This window comes from Chionomys nivalis, chromosome 15 (genome assembly GCF_950005125.1).
Source record: "Chionomys nivalis chromosome 15, mChiNiv1.1, whole genome shotgun sequence".
NCBI classification, from domain to species: Eukaryota; Metazoa; Chordata; class Mammalia; order Rodentia; family Cricetidae; genus Chionomys; species Chionomys nivalis.
In genome coordinates this window covers 17,387,422-17,402,653 of record NC_080100.1, presented here as the reverse complement: position 1 = coordinate 17,402,653, position 15,232 = coordinate 17,387,422, and the positions used below count along the sequence as shown (strand labels likewise).

General features: G+C 34.5%; 1 protein-coding gene across 1 annotated transcript in view; it reads left to right on the top strand.

The window, feature by feature from the left end:
- Cdh9 (cadherin 9) overlaps nt 1-15,232 on the top strand; it is a 99,347-nt gene that overhangs the window by 23,975 nt on the left and 60,140 nt on the right. The window contains exon 2 of the mRNA XM_057789768.1: nt 14,921-15,184. Coding sequence (XP_057645751.1) covers nt 14,960-15,184 — 225 coding nt within the window. The 5' untranslated portion in view covers nt 14,921-14,959. The remainder of the gene's footprint in view (nt 1-14,920; nt 15,185-15,232) is intronic.

Sequence of the window (15,232 nt, the reverse complement as noted above, 5' to 3'; positions counted from 1 at the left end):
CTGATTTAAACTTTTCTATACATTGGGTAAATAATATTAAAGAACAAAAAAGGATTTTGTTCTAAGCATTCCTTCATAATTATTGCTCTTATGAACTGAAGAGAAAATAAAAATCTCTTTTAAAAACACTGTAATATTAAGGGACAGGGAGATGAGTGAGATTGGGATGGATGATGTGAAATCGTCAAAGAATCAATATTTTTTAAAAAGAAAAACTCTTTCCTCACCCCCAAAGTAGAACAAAACAACCCCCACACCCACCCCAAGCCCACCACTGTTCAATTAATATTTTTTCTATGACTTCAACATTATTGATTGTCCTGGAAATGTCTCAGATGTGGGATACTCTGTAAAAGAACACATAATAGAACTATCAATGACTGAAGACTGAGAGTATGAAAAAAATATAGAAAACTTAAGTGTGTGTTAACGGATCACATATCTGTGATGCCTCTTGACACATAAAATTGACAGGTGCTCAAAGGAGAATCTTTGGGGTTTTAAGAGAGTTTCCTTTCAAAATAAATCAGAATAGCGAATCTCCTTGAGGTGGCAAATATTCTGGAACAACAACATTTGCAGTTAATGAGCTTTCAAAGGGAACATTTAAGCTCTCAAACGATGTGGGCTTTCCATCCTCTGCCTTCAGGTAAGTCCAATAAGTGATTGAATAGAGATTATTTACAAAACTTCAAGAAACATAGACAACAAATAACAGGGAGTCCATCTCAGGACACTCAATCTATGGGTTAAATGTTGTTTCGGGTCAGAAATATATTTAATGGACTGACAAAAGTTCAAACTTACTGTAGCCATGGGAAAGTTAGGCATAGTTTGATCACTGGTTAGCAAATTATAGTTTTAATATGGGAAACAACTCACATAATAAAGGGCTTGAAATGCAACCACAAAACATAAGTTTGAGTTCCTAGAACTCTCTGAAAATCCAGTCAAGGTAGCATGCAAGTAGTTTCCCTGCATTGTGGAAGTAGAGATATGAGGGTCCCTGGGACTTGGTGTACAGGGAGTCTGGATAAGTGTCTTTTAGGGGGGCTGGAGAGATGGCTCAGTGGTTAAGAGCATCACCTGCTCATCCAAAGGTCCTGAGTTCAATTCCCAGCAACTACATGGTGGCTCACAACCATCTGTAATGAGGTCTGGTGCCCTCTTCTGGCCTGCAGGCATACACACAGACAGAATATTGTATACATAATAAATAAATAAATAAATATTTTTTTTTAAAAAGTGTCTTTTCGGGTGTACATAGAGACCCTAGTTCATAAAATAGGCCATAACGATTAAAAATAAATCTGATGTAAATGTGTGTACAAGTCATATACCCAAACATGTGTGTGCGTGTGCGCACACACACACAAACACACACACATATAAATAAACAAGTTATATCTAAATAGGAATAATAATATCTTGTGCATTATTACACATAAATTGATTGGTAGTAATCACATTCTGCAAATTTTTACAAAGTATAAAAGTGCATATAGCATCTTTTCACCATGAATGTTTGTGTACACAGAATTGTTTAACATAAAGAATATAACAATATGTAACATGTACTGGGAATACTACATAATGGTACTTAAATTAATACAAACTCTACATTTTTATGTGTCATTAAAATAAACTAACTTTTTTTGAGACTAAAATATGAAGACATGATTCCTCTTTTTGCACTTTCAGGTCCTCTCATATATTGTTCCATGCTCTCTTAATGTGTGAGTCCCCTCTTTGTGCTGTGATTACCTTAATGAATAAAAAAAACTGCGTTGGCCTGTTGATAGGGCAGAACTTAGGTAGGCCGGGAAAAACAGAACTAAATGCTGAGAGAAAGAAGGGCAGAGTTAGGAAGATGCTATGGAGCTGCCACCAAAGTCAGATATGCCAAAACTTTGCTGATAGGCCCAACCTTGTGGTGATATACAGATTAATAAAAATGGGTTAAGTTAAGATGAAAGAGTTAGCCACTAAGAAGTTAGAGATAGTGGGCCAGGCAGTGATTTAATTAATAGAGTTTCTGTGAGATTATTTCCAGGCTAAGCTACCTGACTCCTCCATTTTACTTCCTGTCAACAAGTTGCTAGGCTGGTTAATTTTACTTAATTAAAGTGAATACAACACATCTTTACATAGTTAACAAATACAGCATAAACAAATGTAACATATTTACATCCTAAATAAAGGCAGTTAGAAACAAATGTAACACACCTGCAGACAGTTAAAGTAATATTCCACTGCATAAACAAATGTAACACATCTTTGCCCAGTTAAAATAATATTCTACAACACCAGATTTTATTTATCTGTCCATCTGTTGATTTTACCTAGGCTAATTCTTAACATGAACATTGTGAGTTGTGGTCTCGTAAACATGGACATGTTGCACTCTACATTGCTTAGGTAGACTATTTTGTAGAGGGTATTTAGCCTCTCGATCCACAGTGAATTTTATATCTAAAGATTCGTTGTTGGCATCTAATTAATCTACATGTAGGTGAGAATGCAATATTGCAATCACCCATTGCTACTGTTTTGAAGTCTATCTGTATTTCTGTTTCAAATAGTACTGGCTTTTAGAAATTGTCCTTATGATGATGATATAGTTAGAGTTTTGCTGATTGGCTTATTTTCTTTATCAGTATTAACCAACAGTTTGAAATCTACTTGATCAGAAACTCATAGACATGCCTGCTATATTTCTAGCTGTATTTATATATGATAATCTTTTTCTTCCAGCTTTTCCAGTTATGAAAATGATTGTCTTTGGAAGTGAGAGGTATTTGTTGGAGGTAAAATACATTGATCCTCTTTTGTAATTCAATAGTCTTCTCTGTATCCTTTGATTGGAGAACAAATACCATTAACATTCAGTATTATTATTGAATGGTGCCTGTTGATTCTATAGTATTTCGAATTTTATCATGTTTTGTACTTTCTGAACCCTAAATAGATAAAATGTTTCTCTGGTATTCTGTAACATCATACATGTTATGTATATTTCTTCAGGAAATGGAATTTCTTTAACATTATCTTGTAATACTGGATTAGTTTTTTTTTTTTTTTTCGATTTTACAAGACAGGGTTTCTCCGTGGCTTTTGGTTCCTGTCCTGAAACTACCTCTTCTAGACCAGGCTGGCCTCGAACTCACAGAGATCTGCCTGCCTCTGCCTCCCAAGTGCTGGGATTAAAGGCATGCGCTGTTCTTGAATTCTTTAACTTGTGTTCATCTCATAAATTTTCTTCGGTGTAAAGGATAGCTTGCTGATTATTGTAACATTTTGTTAGAACTCTCTGTCTTTAAGAGCTTGAAATACAGAGTTTCACTTCACACTGGTTTTGAGAGTTTCTGTTGAGATATCAACTATTGATTGGGAGTCCCTCTGTGTGCTGTGATTACCATTAATGAATAAAGAAACTGCCTTGGCCTGTTGATGGGGCAGAACTTAGGTAGGCGGGGCATACTGGACTGAATGCTGATAGAAAGAAGGGCAGAGTCAGGGGATGCCCATGGGGCTTTTGCCAAAAGAAATAGATGTGCTGAAACTTTGCTGGGAGGCCACGACCTTGTGGTGATATACAGATTAATAGAAATGGGTTAAATTAAGATGTAAAAGTTAGCCAATAAGAAGCTAGATCTAGTGGGCCTAGCAGTGATTTAAATAATACATTTTCTGTGTGATTATTTCAGTTCTGGGCGGGCAGGTGGAACAAGCAACTCCTTGCAACACATTATTATTAAATTCATCCAGTCTTGCTTTCTTTCAGTTTTCAATATTTCTTATGTATATGTGCTTGTGTGAGTGTGTGCTCACACAGGTGTGAGTGGACTCTGTTTTATCCGTATTCAGATTTGCAGAGATTCTTTGTCCCTTTTGCTTTGTCATTATGCATGATTCCTGCATCAAAATGACCATTATCTTTTCCCTAGATTTGTAAATTGTGTATACTTTGATTTCATTCTCATGTATGTTTTATACAGTTGACCATTTACTGTATTTCAAAAAAGTCATATGTACAAAAATTAATAATAGCCAATTAACATAATTCTTAACTATTTTTTTGTGAGAACAAAAGAACAATAACAGTGCTTGATATATGAAAGTACTTTTAATAGCTCTAAGGTGGTGTTACAGGTGATAAATGTAGGAATGGAGATAAAATTAGATTATTAAAGACAGTTAATTAGCATTAAAACAATAGAGAAGAAGTAGAAAAGGGAAATGATTAGAAGGCAGAAAAGATGAGAGCAGACATAGTAGCTCTATGGAGGGATAATGAAAATAGAAATGAGAAAAAAACAATGGCTTTAGAAAACTTCACCCTATCCCAACCCCACCCTGTGCCATTTGTAAAATCCTTTCTGAAAATGGACATCTAAGGAACAAGAGAGTATGAAGGATAGTACACCATAGTCTAAAGAATCATAATTACCTGTGTGATCATTCTGAACTTTAAGTGACAATCTGCCTGTATGCAGGTGAACACTGTCTTTTTTTGTGTCTCCCCTTAGCAGATTCACTCTCTCTTCATATCCCACCGCTTTCCAGAGTATTGAGAAAACTGTTTCTAAGCTACATTTCATTCCATTCTTTGGGAATCTACCTATAAGAGCAGGACATTCGTGTTATTTAGTTTTCTGTGTTGTTCTCTGTGGTGATTATCCTGCAATTGGTGGGTGCTGTGAATGCCTAGACAGTGTGTATGTGACTGGAGATGATTTCAGACTGAGTAGGCTGGAAAGAGTCATCGATAAGCACTCCACTGTTGTGTCTTGGAACCCAACAATTTTAAGAAAATGCCACAGTCTTTCTCTCTTCTGAAAGTCCAGTAAATTTTATTGTTTTCTATGACACAGAGCAGTTCCCCATTATGTAAGGCACTTCCTGTGTGCCAATTTGTTTGTTTCTATTTTATCGTATTGTATTTTCTTTATTTTGTTATTATTCATTAGGTACGTTTTTGTCTGCTAAGAAGAGATAGAAATGGGAAAAGGATGGAAGAGGAGGTGGGAAGATATAGGAAGAAGATTGACAAACCATAATAAGACTATAATGTATTTAAAAACATCCACTTTCAGCGAAAAAATGAATAATATTTCTTTAAAAACTAAAAATAAAAAGTTTCAAGGGCCACTGAATCAGATTTTATCTGCTCTAGCAAGAGGTCTTCTGCAGGCCGAGACTCAGAGAAATGTGTTTAGGACTATCAGCCAGGTCTGAGTACAAAAGAAACTCCACAATGTTAGTAAGAGAACTTTGAAAATGGCCTCTGTCTAAATTTAAGGCCAGTCTGGTGCACATATTTAGTGAGTTCCAGACCAGACAGAGCTACACGATGATGTAAACATACATACATACTTACATACATATTAAAAGTAAATAAAATAATCTCTTGCTGTCGCAATTGTCAAAAATCAGAGTATAGATGACTTTAACTTGCCATGTCCAGTATCTGGACTACATTTTGCCTTCCTAATTGTACTGTAAATCTGCTTGCTGGCATATCCAGTATTGGGTGTCTTCCTAGAATCTCTGGATTTTTGTTGTTGCTCTTTGCTTTGTTTTTCTTTTGTCCTCCATCTCCCACTGTAAAAACCTGTAGTTGTGCTGGTCTTCTGACCCCTAGTTTTTTTCTAACTATGAGTTATACCTCGTCTGATGACTCTGACTCTTTTATGTCTAAAGCAATAGCCGCAATCCTCAGTCGTTGCCGTTCTAGGGGGAAAGAATCCTTAATTGGGATTGAGCTTTACTGGATATGAAGAAAAAAAAAACCTATTTCTTTTTCTAAAGGTTTCTTTCTTTCTTAGCTACTGAAATTAGTGTTTTTCCACCATCACCCCCCTCAGGACAGCTCTTCTCCAACTTCTCACGCTTTAGTCTCTGAAGATTCTTACTCTTGTCACGTGGCTGTCATCCCCCATCTTCTGTCTGGTGAGAGCTCAGTGAGAAGCAGATACGGGAGAATGACTCATATGGCACAGTCATTAACTTGCCTCTGACAGACTCTGATGTTCATTTCTGACACAGAAAGCTGACATGAAATCACAGACTGAAAATATATTTATAGCTTTTCTCTGCTGATTAAAACTTTGACACACAAATGCAAGTTCTGCTTACATTTGCCCAGCAGATGAAATATCATTGAGTAAATGACTTCTAATACTAACATTGTCTTCAGATATGATGCATGGATTGCCTCTGTATGGCTATATGTGATTCTGCTAGAATTAATTTCCCATAGATGTCCAAAAATGCCTATAAAGCAACATTTCACCTTCATTTGTCAAAAAAATAACTATCCACACATCCCTCATGGTTTTGTAAAATAATGTATTCCAAAGAGTTAGCATGGGTCCTTCAACTTTCCACTTAGAAAGATTTAATCTACTTCCAATTCTTCTCCCTAGTGCTTCTGCTGTCTTCAAGTTTTAGGGACATTCATGTTCATTGTTAAATTACATTGAAAACAAAACAAGAACAAAACCCTCACAGACGCCATTCTAAATCACTCAAATAATCAATTTGCTTATGGTTTTATGTCAAGCTATTCCCATTATGTTACTTCTCTAATAACATTGAGTATTTCCTTGAAAGTGATTTTTTAAAACTAGACTGGCTGATGATTGTATCTGAAATAATTTCTCACTAATAATATACTGTAAACTCCAGTTGAAATTTAATATCTGTGTTTTCTCAACTTCCCTTGAACTGGACTTGTATTATTATTGAGTGTATGATTTTAGTTATGCCCACATGTTTAATGATGAATTATTCAATACATTGATGGAACAAAGCCTCTGCCTGATTTGGTTCACCATTGAGATGGTTAGTGTTAATTCTCAGTAAGGAAAGGTTGTAGAATCACACAGGAGATTGATATGGAATGGGATAGGAGTAGGGGACTGCTGTGTTCTTGTGTAGGTTGTAATAGCCTCTGGGTACATCTATTGGTACATCTATTTAGATAATGGATGTAAGAAGTCCATTCTACAGTTTGTAAATCTACTTAATTGGATTAGGATACTGGACTGTGTAAAAGAAAGCAAGCCGAGCCCATTCATTCACTGCTTTCTGATTGTGGACACAATGTGGCCAGTTGCTTCAGGTTCCTGATGATTCTGTGTCCCTGCCATGGTGGGCTAGAATATTAACTGTGGATGAAACTAAGCCCTACTTTCCAGAACTGCTTTTGCTAGGAAATTTAATTACAACAGAAAAGGAAACAAAGAAAATTATGAAGGTGAAAACTTACTGACTTCAAAAATTTCAGAATCCTTTACCGGTTTGGCTTCACTGCCTTAGCCCCATTCACTTATCCTTAGCTGCAACTGTTTGTCTTCAAAGGCTTTTTCCATAAGACACACTTCTCTCCAGTTTCCTACCACAGAATTCTGTTTGCTTCATCTCCCTGGGGATTTAAACATTTAAACTTTGGTACCTTTCTGACTTCTTCCATGATTCTGTTAAAATGTCACCCTAATAGAGAATTTCTCTCTTTTAAAAATACTAAAAATAAAAAACTTTCATTCACACATAATTTAATATTATAAAATTTAATTTTATTTTCCTAGATCAGACTAATCAATAATATAGTTTAAATTTTACAAAAAATGAAAATTTAAGTCATAATTGTCTAAAACATTTCACCCATTTTCTATATTACTAACTGCTGAAAAAAATACCCCAGCACATTCCACGTATTTAAAACGATATTGAAAATTATTATCAAGTCCCTGGTTTATTAGAACTTCTATAGATCATGTCTTGTATAATTTTCTCACCTAGGATTCTGTACAGGCTACCATATTTTACTTATTATTCTTCTCTTATGAAGTTCCTCTTGGCAAGGGATGTACCCTGGACATTCTTTATTAATAGAGACGGTGGCTGTTTTGAAGAGCTGTACCCACTGATTAGTGGATACTCTGTCATACCAAGTTATGTGATGGTAGTTAAAGCAGTACTGTGCTTGTGAGATGGTAGAGGAACATCACAAAGGAAAGAATTCCATTGTCTTTTCATTATTTGAAGGGTACACGCTATAACATTGTTGATAATGATCTCAATATCCTGTGGTGTTGTGCCTTTCCCAGTGCAGTATTATGGATTTCACCAAATCATTATTTGACTTGTTGTGCAAGGAAACTCGCTCTGTCCCATTGTTAAGAAACTTGAGTACAGGTTCTTCCTCATAATGGCAAAATATAAACATAAATTACTTGCTATACATTTTTCCCTAAATTTCTTTACATAATTATTAATTAAATCAATCACTCGTGTTTATAACTATAAAGTTGATGATTCTTATGTTATTTATTAGACTATAATGCAACATTACCAATTATGTTGTAAAAGTTATTTTAGTGTGGGCAATTAGAAATCCATTCATAACTTTTATTAACTCACATTAATATAGGAGTTTTGCTTCACTTGTGTATGTGTTTTATAACACTGCTTTACTGTACAGCAGTACAAGCTGTTTCAAACTCATCACATATCTGTTTCTTCCTTTAGTCCGAGAACTGGTAATTTTTCTCCAATAACACTGTTTTATTTTGTTGGATCATGATATGTATTCCAATGCATGTTTTGGGTTGCAAGTCAGTTCATTGGTGATTGTTGATATTATTTTAGGATTTCTCTTTGACATATCTAATAATTTGCATTTTGCCCATAGAATGTGTCCATACATCTCTACGTTTTCTAATAGCTAGTCTTGTGATCTGTATTATAGTAAGCGAGTTTGCACTGGTTTGACATTGCATTAACACTGGATTTCTTACCTCTGAATTTTATAAAATAATATTTAGCCAATTTACTTCACTGTTTAATTGTAGGGTATAAAAACATCATGATGAATTTTGTCAACCCACCCCCAGGGGGAATGTCTTTATTCACTGCAGTAGAGATTGTCTGTGCAATTGTTTTTCCATTGCTGTCAGAAGCAGCACCCATTTGAAAGATGCATGAGTATCTTCTTTCTTACCACCCTCATCACTAAAATTCTTTCATCATTTGGAGCAGAGACCAATTCTTTTGTTACGCTTTAAGTCCCCTAGGAATTAGTCTACTAGACCTCAGCTCTGAAAGATTTTCTTTTCTTTTAATTTGAATATAATAAGGTACAGTCCTGAAACTCCTATTGTAAAATGTAATAGGTTTTGAAAATTGAAAGTTTTATGACCTACCATTGTATTATTATACAGGACAGTGTTCATAAGTAAACCTACTGTGACTTGCCTCTCTCTGCCTCCCCCCTCCTTTCTCTCATCTTCCCTTCTCAGCAACCACTGGAAAGTTTTGATATTTTGGAGCTTCACAAATTTACCTAGTTCCGAATGCTATATAACCTGAGTAATTACACACAGAGACTTCTCATAAGAGAGTCAATTATGTAGAAATTTGAATTTACATTTCTTTGAGCTTTTTAGTGTCTTAAAGCCCCGTTTAATTTTTATCATTAAGTTATAATCCGCTTCCTGAGTGTTCAGAAAATTATGTATGTGTTCATTTTCTAAAAGACATTTGGGGGTCTGGAGAGATGACTCAGTATTTAAGGTTGTTCATTGCTCTTCAGAAGCCTCAAATTAAACTTCCAGAAGCCAAGTCAATTGATTCACAAATGCCTGTGTTTCTAGCTCTACAGAATTGAATACCCTATGCAGACTACTGTGTGTTTATGTATGTATGTGATGCATAAACCCAAACTCAAGCACGGAATCATACACATGGAATAAAAGTGAATAAATATTTAAAATTATGAATGTGAATAAACAACATGTAAAATTGACTATGCATTTTCTTAGCAAAATATTTTAAAGTACGATAAATAGAAATAATTGCTATGCTAGAGAATAAAACTTTTATTCCTTTTAAATATTGCAAAGGACGTCTTTGTTGTGGGTGGTATAACAGCAATGAAGAATTCCTGTTGTTCTTCATCATCCTAGCAAAGATTTTTAGAGTTTTGTTTTAACCTTTCTACTGGGGTGTGGTGAAACTTCATGCTGATATGAAATTTATTAATTGCTAACACTTGCAGAATGTTTTATATCTGTATTGTCTCCAATATTTTCTTTTTCCTTTTCTATTTATTCTTCTATTATATATTACACCACAACTGCAGTTTCCTTCTCTCCTTCCTGCCATCCATGCCCTTCACCCATACCTCCCTTCTTCGCCATATCCACTTCTCCTTTCCTCAGAAAAGGGCAAGTCTCAGAAATATCAACCAGCCATGGCACAGCAAGTTAACGATAAGAATAGGCACACCTCTCATAATAAGCCTAGACAAGGCAATTCAGTAGGAGAAAAAGGAAACCAAAATAAGGCAAAAGATCAGTCACAGACCCTAGGGTCCACTATAAGAATTCCCACAGGAACACCAAGATAAACAACCATAACATATATTCAAAGAATTTAAGTCAGACCCATACAGGTTTTCTGATTTTCGCTCCAGTCTCTAAGAAGCCATATGAGCCATGGTTAGTTGATTCTGTGGGACATTTTCTGGTGGCACCATCGACCATGCTGGTTCTTACAATCTTTTGTTTCCATCTTCAGATGGATTCCCAAAACTCTGCCTAACGCTTGACTGTAGATCTGCTCCCATCAGCGGCTGGGTTCAGCATATCTGATGACCATGATCCATTACACTAGGCTCCAGTACAGGAGTATAGCAGAATACTATTAGGAGTCATTTCATTGACTTATTTATATTTTGGGGGGAGGGCAGGCCTGCTCGTCTTTGTTTCTATTCTAGGTCTGTGGGATATCCATACTTTATTCCTGGCCCTCCAGGAAATGTCAGGCATGGCATGGGTCTCAGGATGGACCTGTCATTGGTTGTCCATGCAAGAAGCCCTGCACTAATTTTATCCAGCAAATCTTGCATGGAGAGTAAGTGGTAGGTCAAAGGTTTTTTGGATGGAATGGTGTTCCAATCCCTCTAAGCAAGTTTTGCTTGGTTAGAGAAGATGGCCAGTTCAAACTTCCTATTTCCCATTATTAGGAATTTTTGCTAGGGTGAACGTGTGGATTCCAGGGAGTTTCCATTGTACAAGGTTTTTACATTGCTCCAGAAATGGTTTAAATGAGAATGACCCTCACAGGTAGATATATTTAAATATTTCAGAATCAGTTTGTGAAACTTTTAAGAAGGATTCGGTGGTCTGGTCTAATAAGAAGTGGTATGAGACTTAAAGCAACAATAATAAAACAAACAAACAAACATAGTCATTCCCAGTTATCTCTCTCAGCCTTGTTATTGTGGACCAAGATATATGATCTAATGTACAGTTCTAATGCCATTCTCCTGACAATGTACACCATGGATTCTAATGGAAAATAGCAAATTAAATCCTTTTATAATGTTCTTTTGGCCATAGCATTTTGTCATGCCAATAGAAAAGTAATACATATGAGTAATGTCTTGCTTTCTTTCTCAAGAACTCAGATTTGGCACTGAGAAAACTATAAATTATGAGTCAATTAAGACTACAATTGTAATATTTGCCAAAATTCTTTGCTGACTAGAAATTTCATAATGATAAAGTAGCAAATTTAATTGCGAACACTTGTGCTATAAGTGCATTTCTTGTTAGAAACTTTCATGACAAATAGTATTAAATGATTTCTCTGAAGAGACTGTAAGGATGGTTTTGGAGTTGAGAATGTATATTGCTCTACCCTAGGATCATAGTTTATTTCCTAGCACCCATATCATGTGATCATAACTGCTTTATAACTCAGGTGTCTGTGGTTCCAATTCCCTCTTCTGGACTCCAGGGCAACTGAACTCAAATGGACATATACTCACATGCAGCTGCACTCTCATGGGCATGGTTAATAATAAAGATTAGAAATATTCATTTTGATTGTAATTATATAAGTATTTAGAGGCAGAAATATATTCATTTTCAGTTAGGCATTTAACTGGTAAGCTTCTAACTTAAGTACAACCAAGTACAAGCTTTTCTTAATTCTAAAATAGAAATGAAATAGGATTGATATATAATTAAGTGAATAAGGATATAATAATCAAACGAAGTTTAGTTTTTAAAACTAATAAGGTTCAAATGAATTGCTTGATTGCAAAATCAATTTTAACCAAACTTTAAAATGCTGTAATCTGTAATACATTTGATGGTAGTTATTTATCAACGAAAGTGAGATTAAAATGCAGAGCATTTAAGGCTGATAGAGCTAATTAGGCATAGAAAATTTAGTAATCAGTTTGTTGCTATTGAATAAATAAAGGTTGTGAAGAATTTTTAATAAACCCCATGGGACACGAGATGCTAACTTTAAAACCAAATATAGCAGAAAACCTTTTTAAAGTGTGCACTTTTATCTTAGAGCCAAAGAATGTGCAGGTGCTAAATTAGCCACAAGAGGTTTACAGTAATGTTTCCTAAATGTAAAACAAATATACAAATACAAGAGTTGACTAAAATAAAGGTATTAAATCAGAGAGTGGCAAAGTTTATAAAAAAGCATTCTATAATTTATAGCAGACATGCTGTGTTGTTAACATTTAATCATATTTAATGCAAACTTCTGTGAACTTTAGTGAGAGCACCACAAATTTCATGACTGATGTTAAGAAGCAAAAATAATCTCTGACTCTGACCAAAAGCAATAAACTTTATACTTTCAATTTTTGCATCTGTCTCTGGTAATCTTTATACATTAGATTGATAGGCATTCAAAAGGTGACCCAGGGTTGAAAATAAGCTGCAAAAGTACTAACCACTAATCCATTAGCCAGATAGTTTGACTCTAATAATAAGTGCTTGGTAGGTTGTGTGCAAGGCACAGAGAACTACAAATTTCTCACATCATGCATAGAAACTGCATTATATCTAAATGAAGGTGGTCACTGTGCTGAATACTGAATGAATGAACATAAATGCTATGTTCATCATAAGAAGGTCATAAATGTACAGTGAGAGAGAAAGCATAGATATCTGAGGTGAGATGTGACACTTTAGAAATAAATACTTGGAAATTTATAAAAGTATATAATAGAGACACATCAAAAATGCAAATAATAGGTCTTTGAATGAACCAGGTAAGATCTGTGCAGATCAGAGAAGGAATATACGTTAAAATTATTAATTGGGCAAATTTTAGATAAAGCCTTCAAATATATACATATGGAATATTTTTCTTTCTCCTTCTTGATTCTGGCTACTACTTCAACAAAATATACAAGTTGGCAGCAATCATTTTTTTTTTAAGTTGGGTACTGATATGTGCAAGATCAAAGTGACCTCTTACTGGTGCAGTTTGACAGCTGTCTATCTTCCACGTGCTTTCCTGAAGCTACAGTTAAATAGAACTCAATTCCCACCATGCTCTTATGAGGAACTGATTTTTCCATGAGTGACTCTGTTCTCTGCCTTAGTCATCTCCCAATTAACATTTGCTGGGGATATAGGTTATCAGCACAGGGATTTGGGAATAGTGCAAACACCCAGGCCAGACTGTCAAATTCTAATCCCTAAATAAATGTCTTATTTGTAAAATTAAGTACCCTAATCTCCAAACATCTCTTCCAACTTTACAGTATACAACATAAAGTGCACAGCCTCGTATATTGGTATTGCAAAAGAAACACACACATACACGGTTCATACCCAATACAGCTTTAGCAGGAATTTGCATGAAACTTAGTGATATTTCATACTTCACTTCAAATATTTCTCAGAAATTTCATAGGGGCCTTTGCAAAGTTATAAGAGTATAAGAAGTCACTGCAGTAGTCAAATTAAAGAAATGGGATATAGAAACAGAAGAGTGTGTGTGTGTGTGTCTGTTTCTATTAAGAATCATACACATTCTTATAAGAGAATTTTAGTAATCTATATTTATTTCATTATAATTCTTGAAGCATCATGATCCCTTACTGAAATGACATGACAAATTTCATTGACACCCTCCCTACCCAATCTCTTTTCTGCCCTCCAACAATTTTCTAGTTAGCCAGATTGAGTTCTGAAGGGTTTGTTGGAATATTTCCCATGGATTTGATTGCACTGAAAAAGAAAGTTATTTTATATTTTGAAGTTACACAGTTTCATAGTGTTCTTTATTCTCTAACATCTGATAAAGCCAGTAAAGCTAGATTTTCTCACTCAAATGTCTACATTGCAAAATAGCAACAAACAAACAAGAAACAACAACAAAAAAGCCAAATGCACATCTACTTTAAAACACTGTTTAGAAATGAACAGTATATCTCAAAATTCTCTGAAAGACTGATCAGCAAAGTCAATGTCAAAATAAAATTCTCACAGTAGGAAAAATCAGAGTTAAGAAAGCCTACTTTTTTTCTCTAATTAAATTTAAGACTTTCAACCTATTTTGCCTTTATGGAATCTAGTTTTTACTATTACTGAAAAACTACTTTATTCCATACTCCCTTGCTTTAATTCAATTCATTTTTATAGTAGACTGTGGAGAGGGAGAACACATTCTGAAAAATGTTAGATAAGAGGAAATATAATGTCATTTGCAGTGTATATGTTCATTGACATGTACTTATTTCTTCACTATTAACACTTACAACTTTAAAGAATTAATAATATAGCTGCTGTATTAAAAGTTTAGTTGGGAGAATTATTAGTGGTTTGAATTTTTGTGCTTATTTTTTACTTTAATATTATCATCTTAGAAAGATGTTAAATAAGATTTTTGAAATATATATTTGCAATGTACTTATGCATATTTATGTAATCTTACCAATTGTGTGTATATTTCAATATTTATGATTTTAAAGACTGTTATTTGATATATTTTTAAAACTTAAATTTATATATTTATAACTTTAAATAGTATATAAAATTATTCCAGTATAAAAGATACACATCCTAATAAAATCATTTTTATTCTACAGTTCACACCTTAAAATTTTATCCTTCCGAAGTTGAAGATAATGAGGACTTACCATTGTCTTCCACTGATCATCTGGACTTGCATTCTCCATACAGTTGATAACAGCCCATTACAAGCAAAGTCTAACAGTCACTTATTTAGGAAGATGGCGAATTTGACAAAAGATGATGGGAAAATGCTCCATCGAACCAAGCGTGGCTGGATGTGGAATCAGTTCTTCTTATTAGAAGAGTACACAGGTACAGACACTCAGTATGTAGGAAAGGTAAGATTTTTTTTTCCTAGAAAAAAACAAAATTTGAATGTGATACTC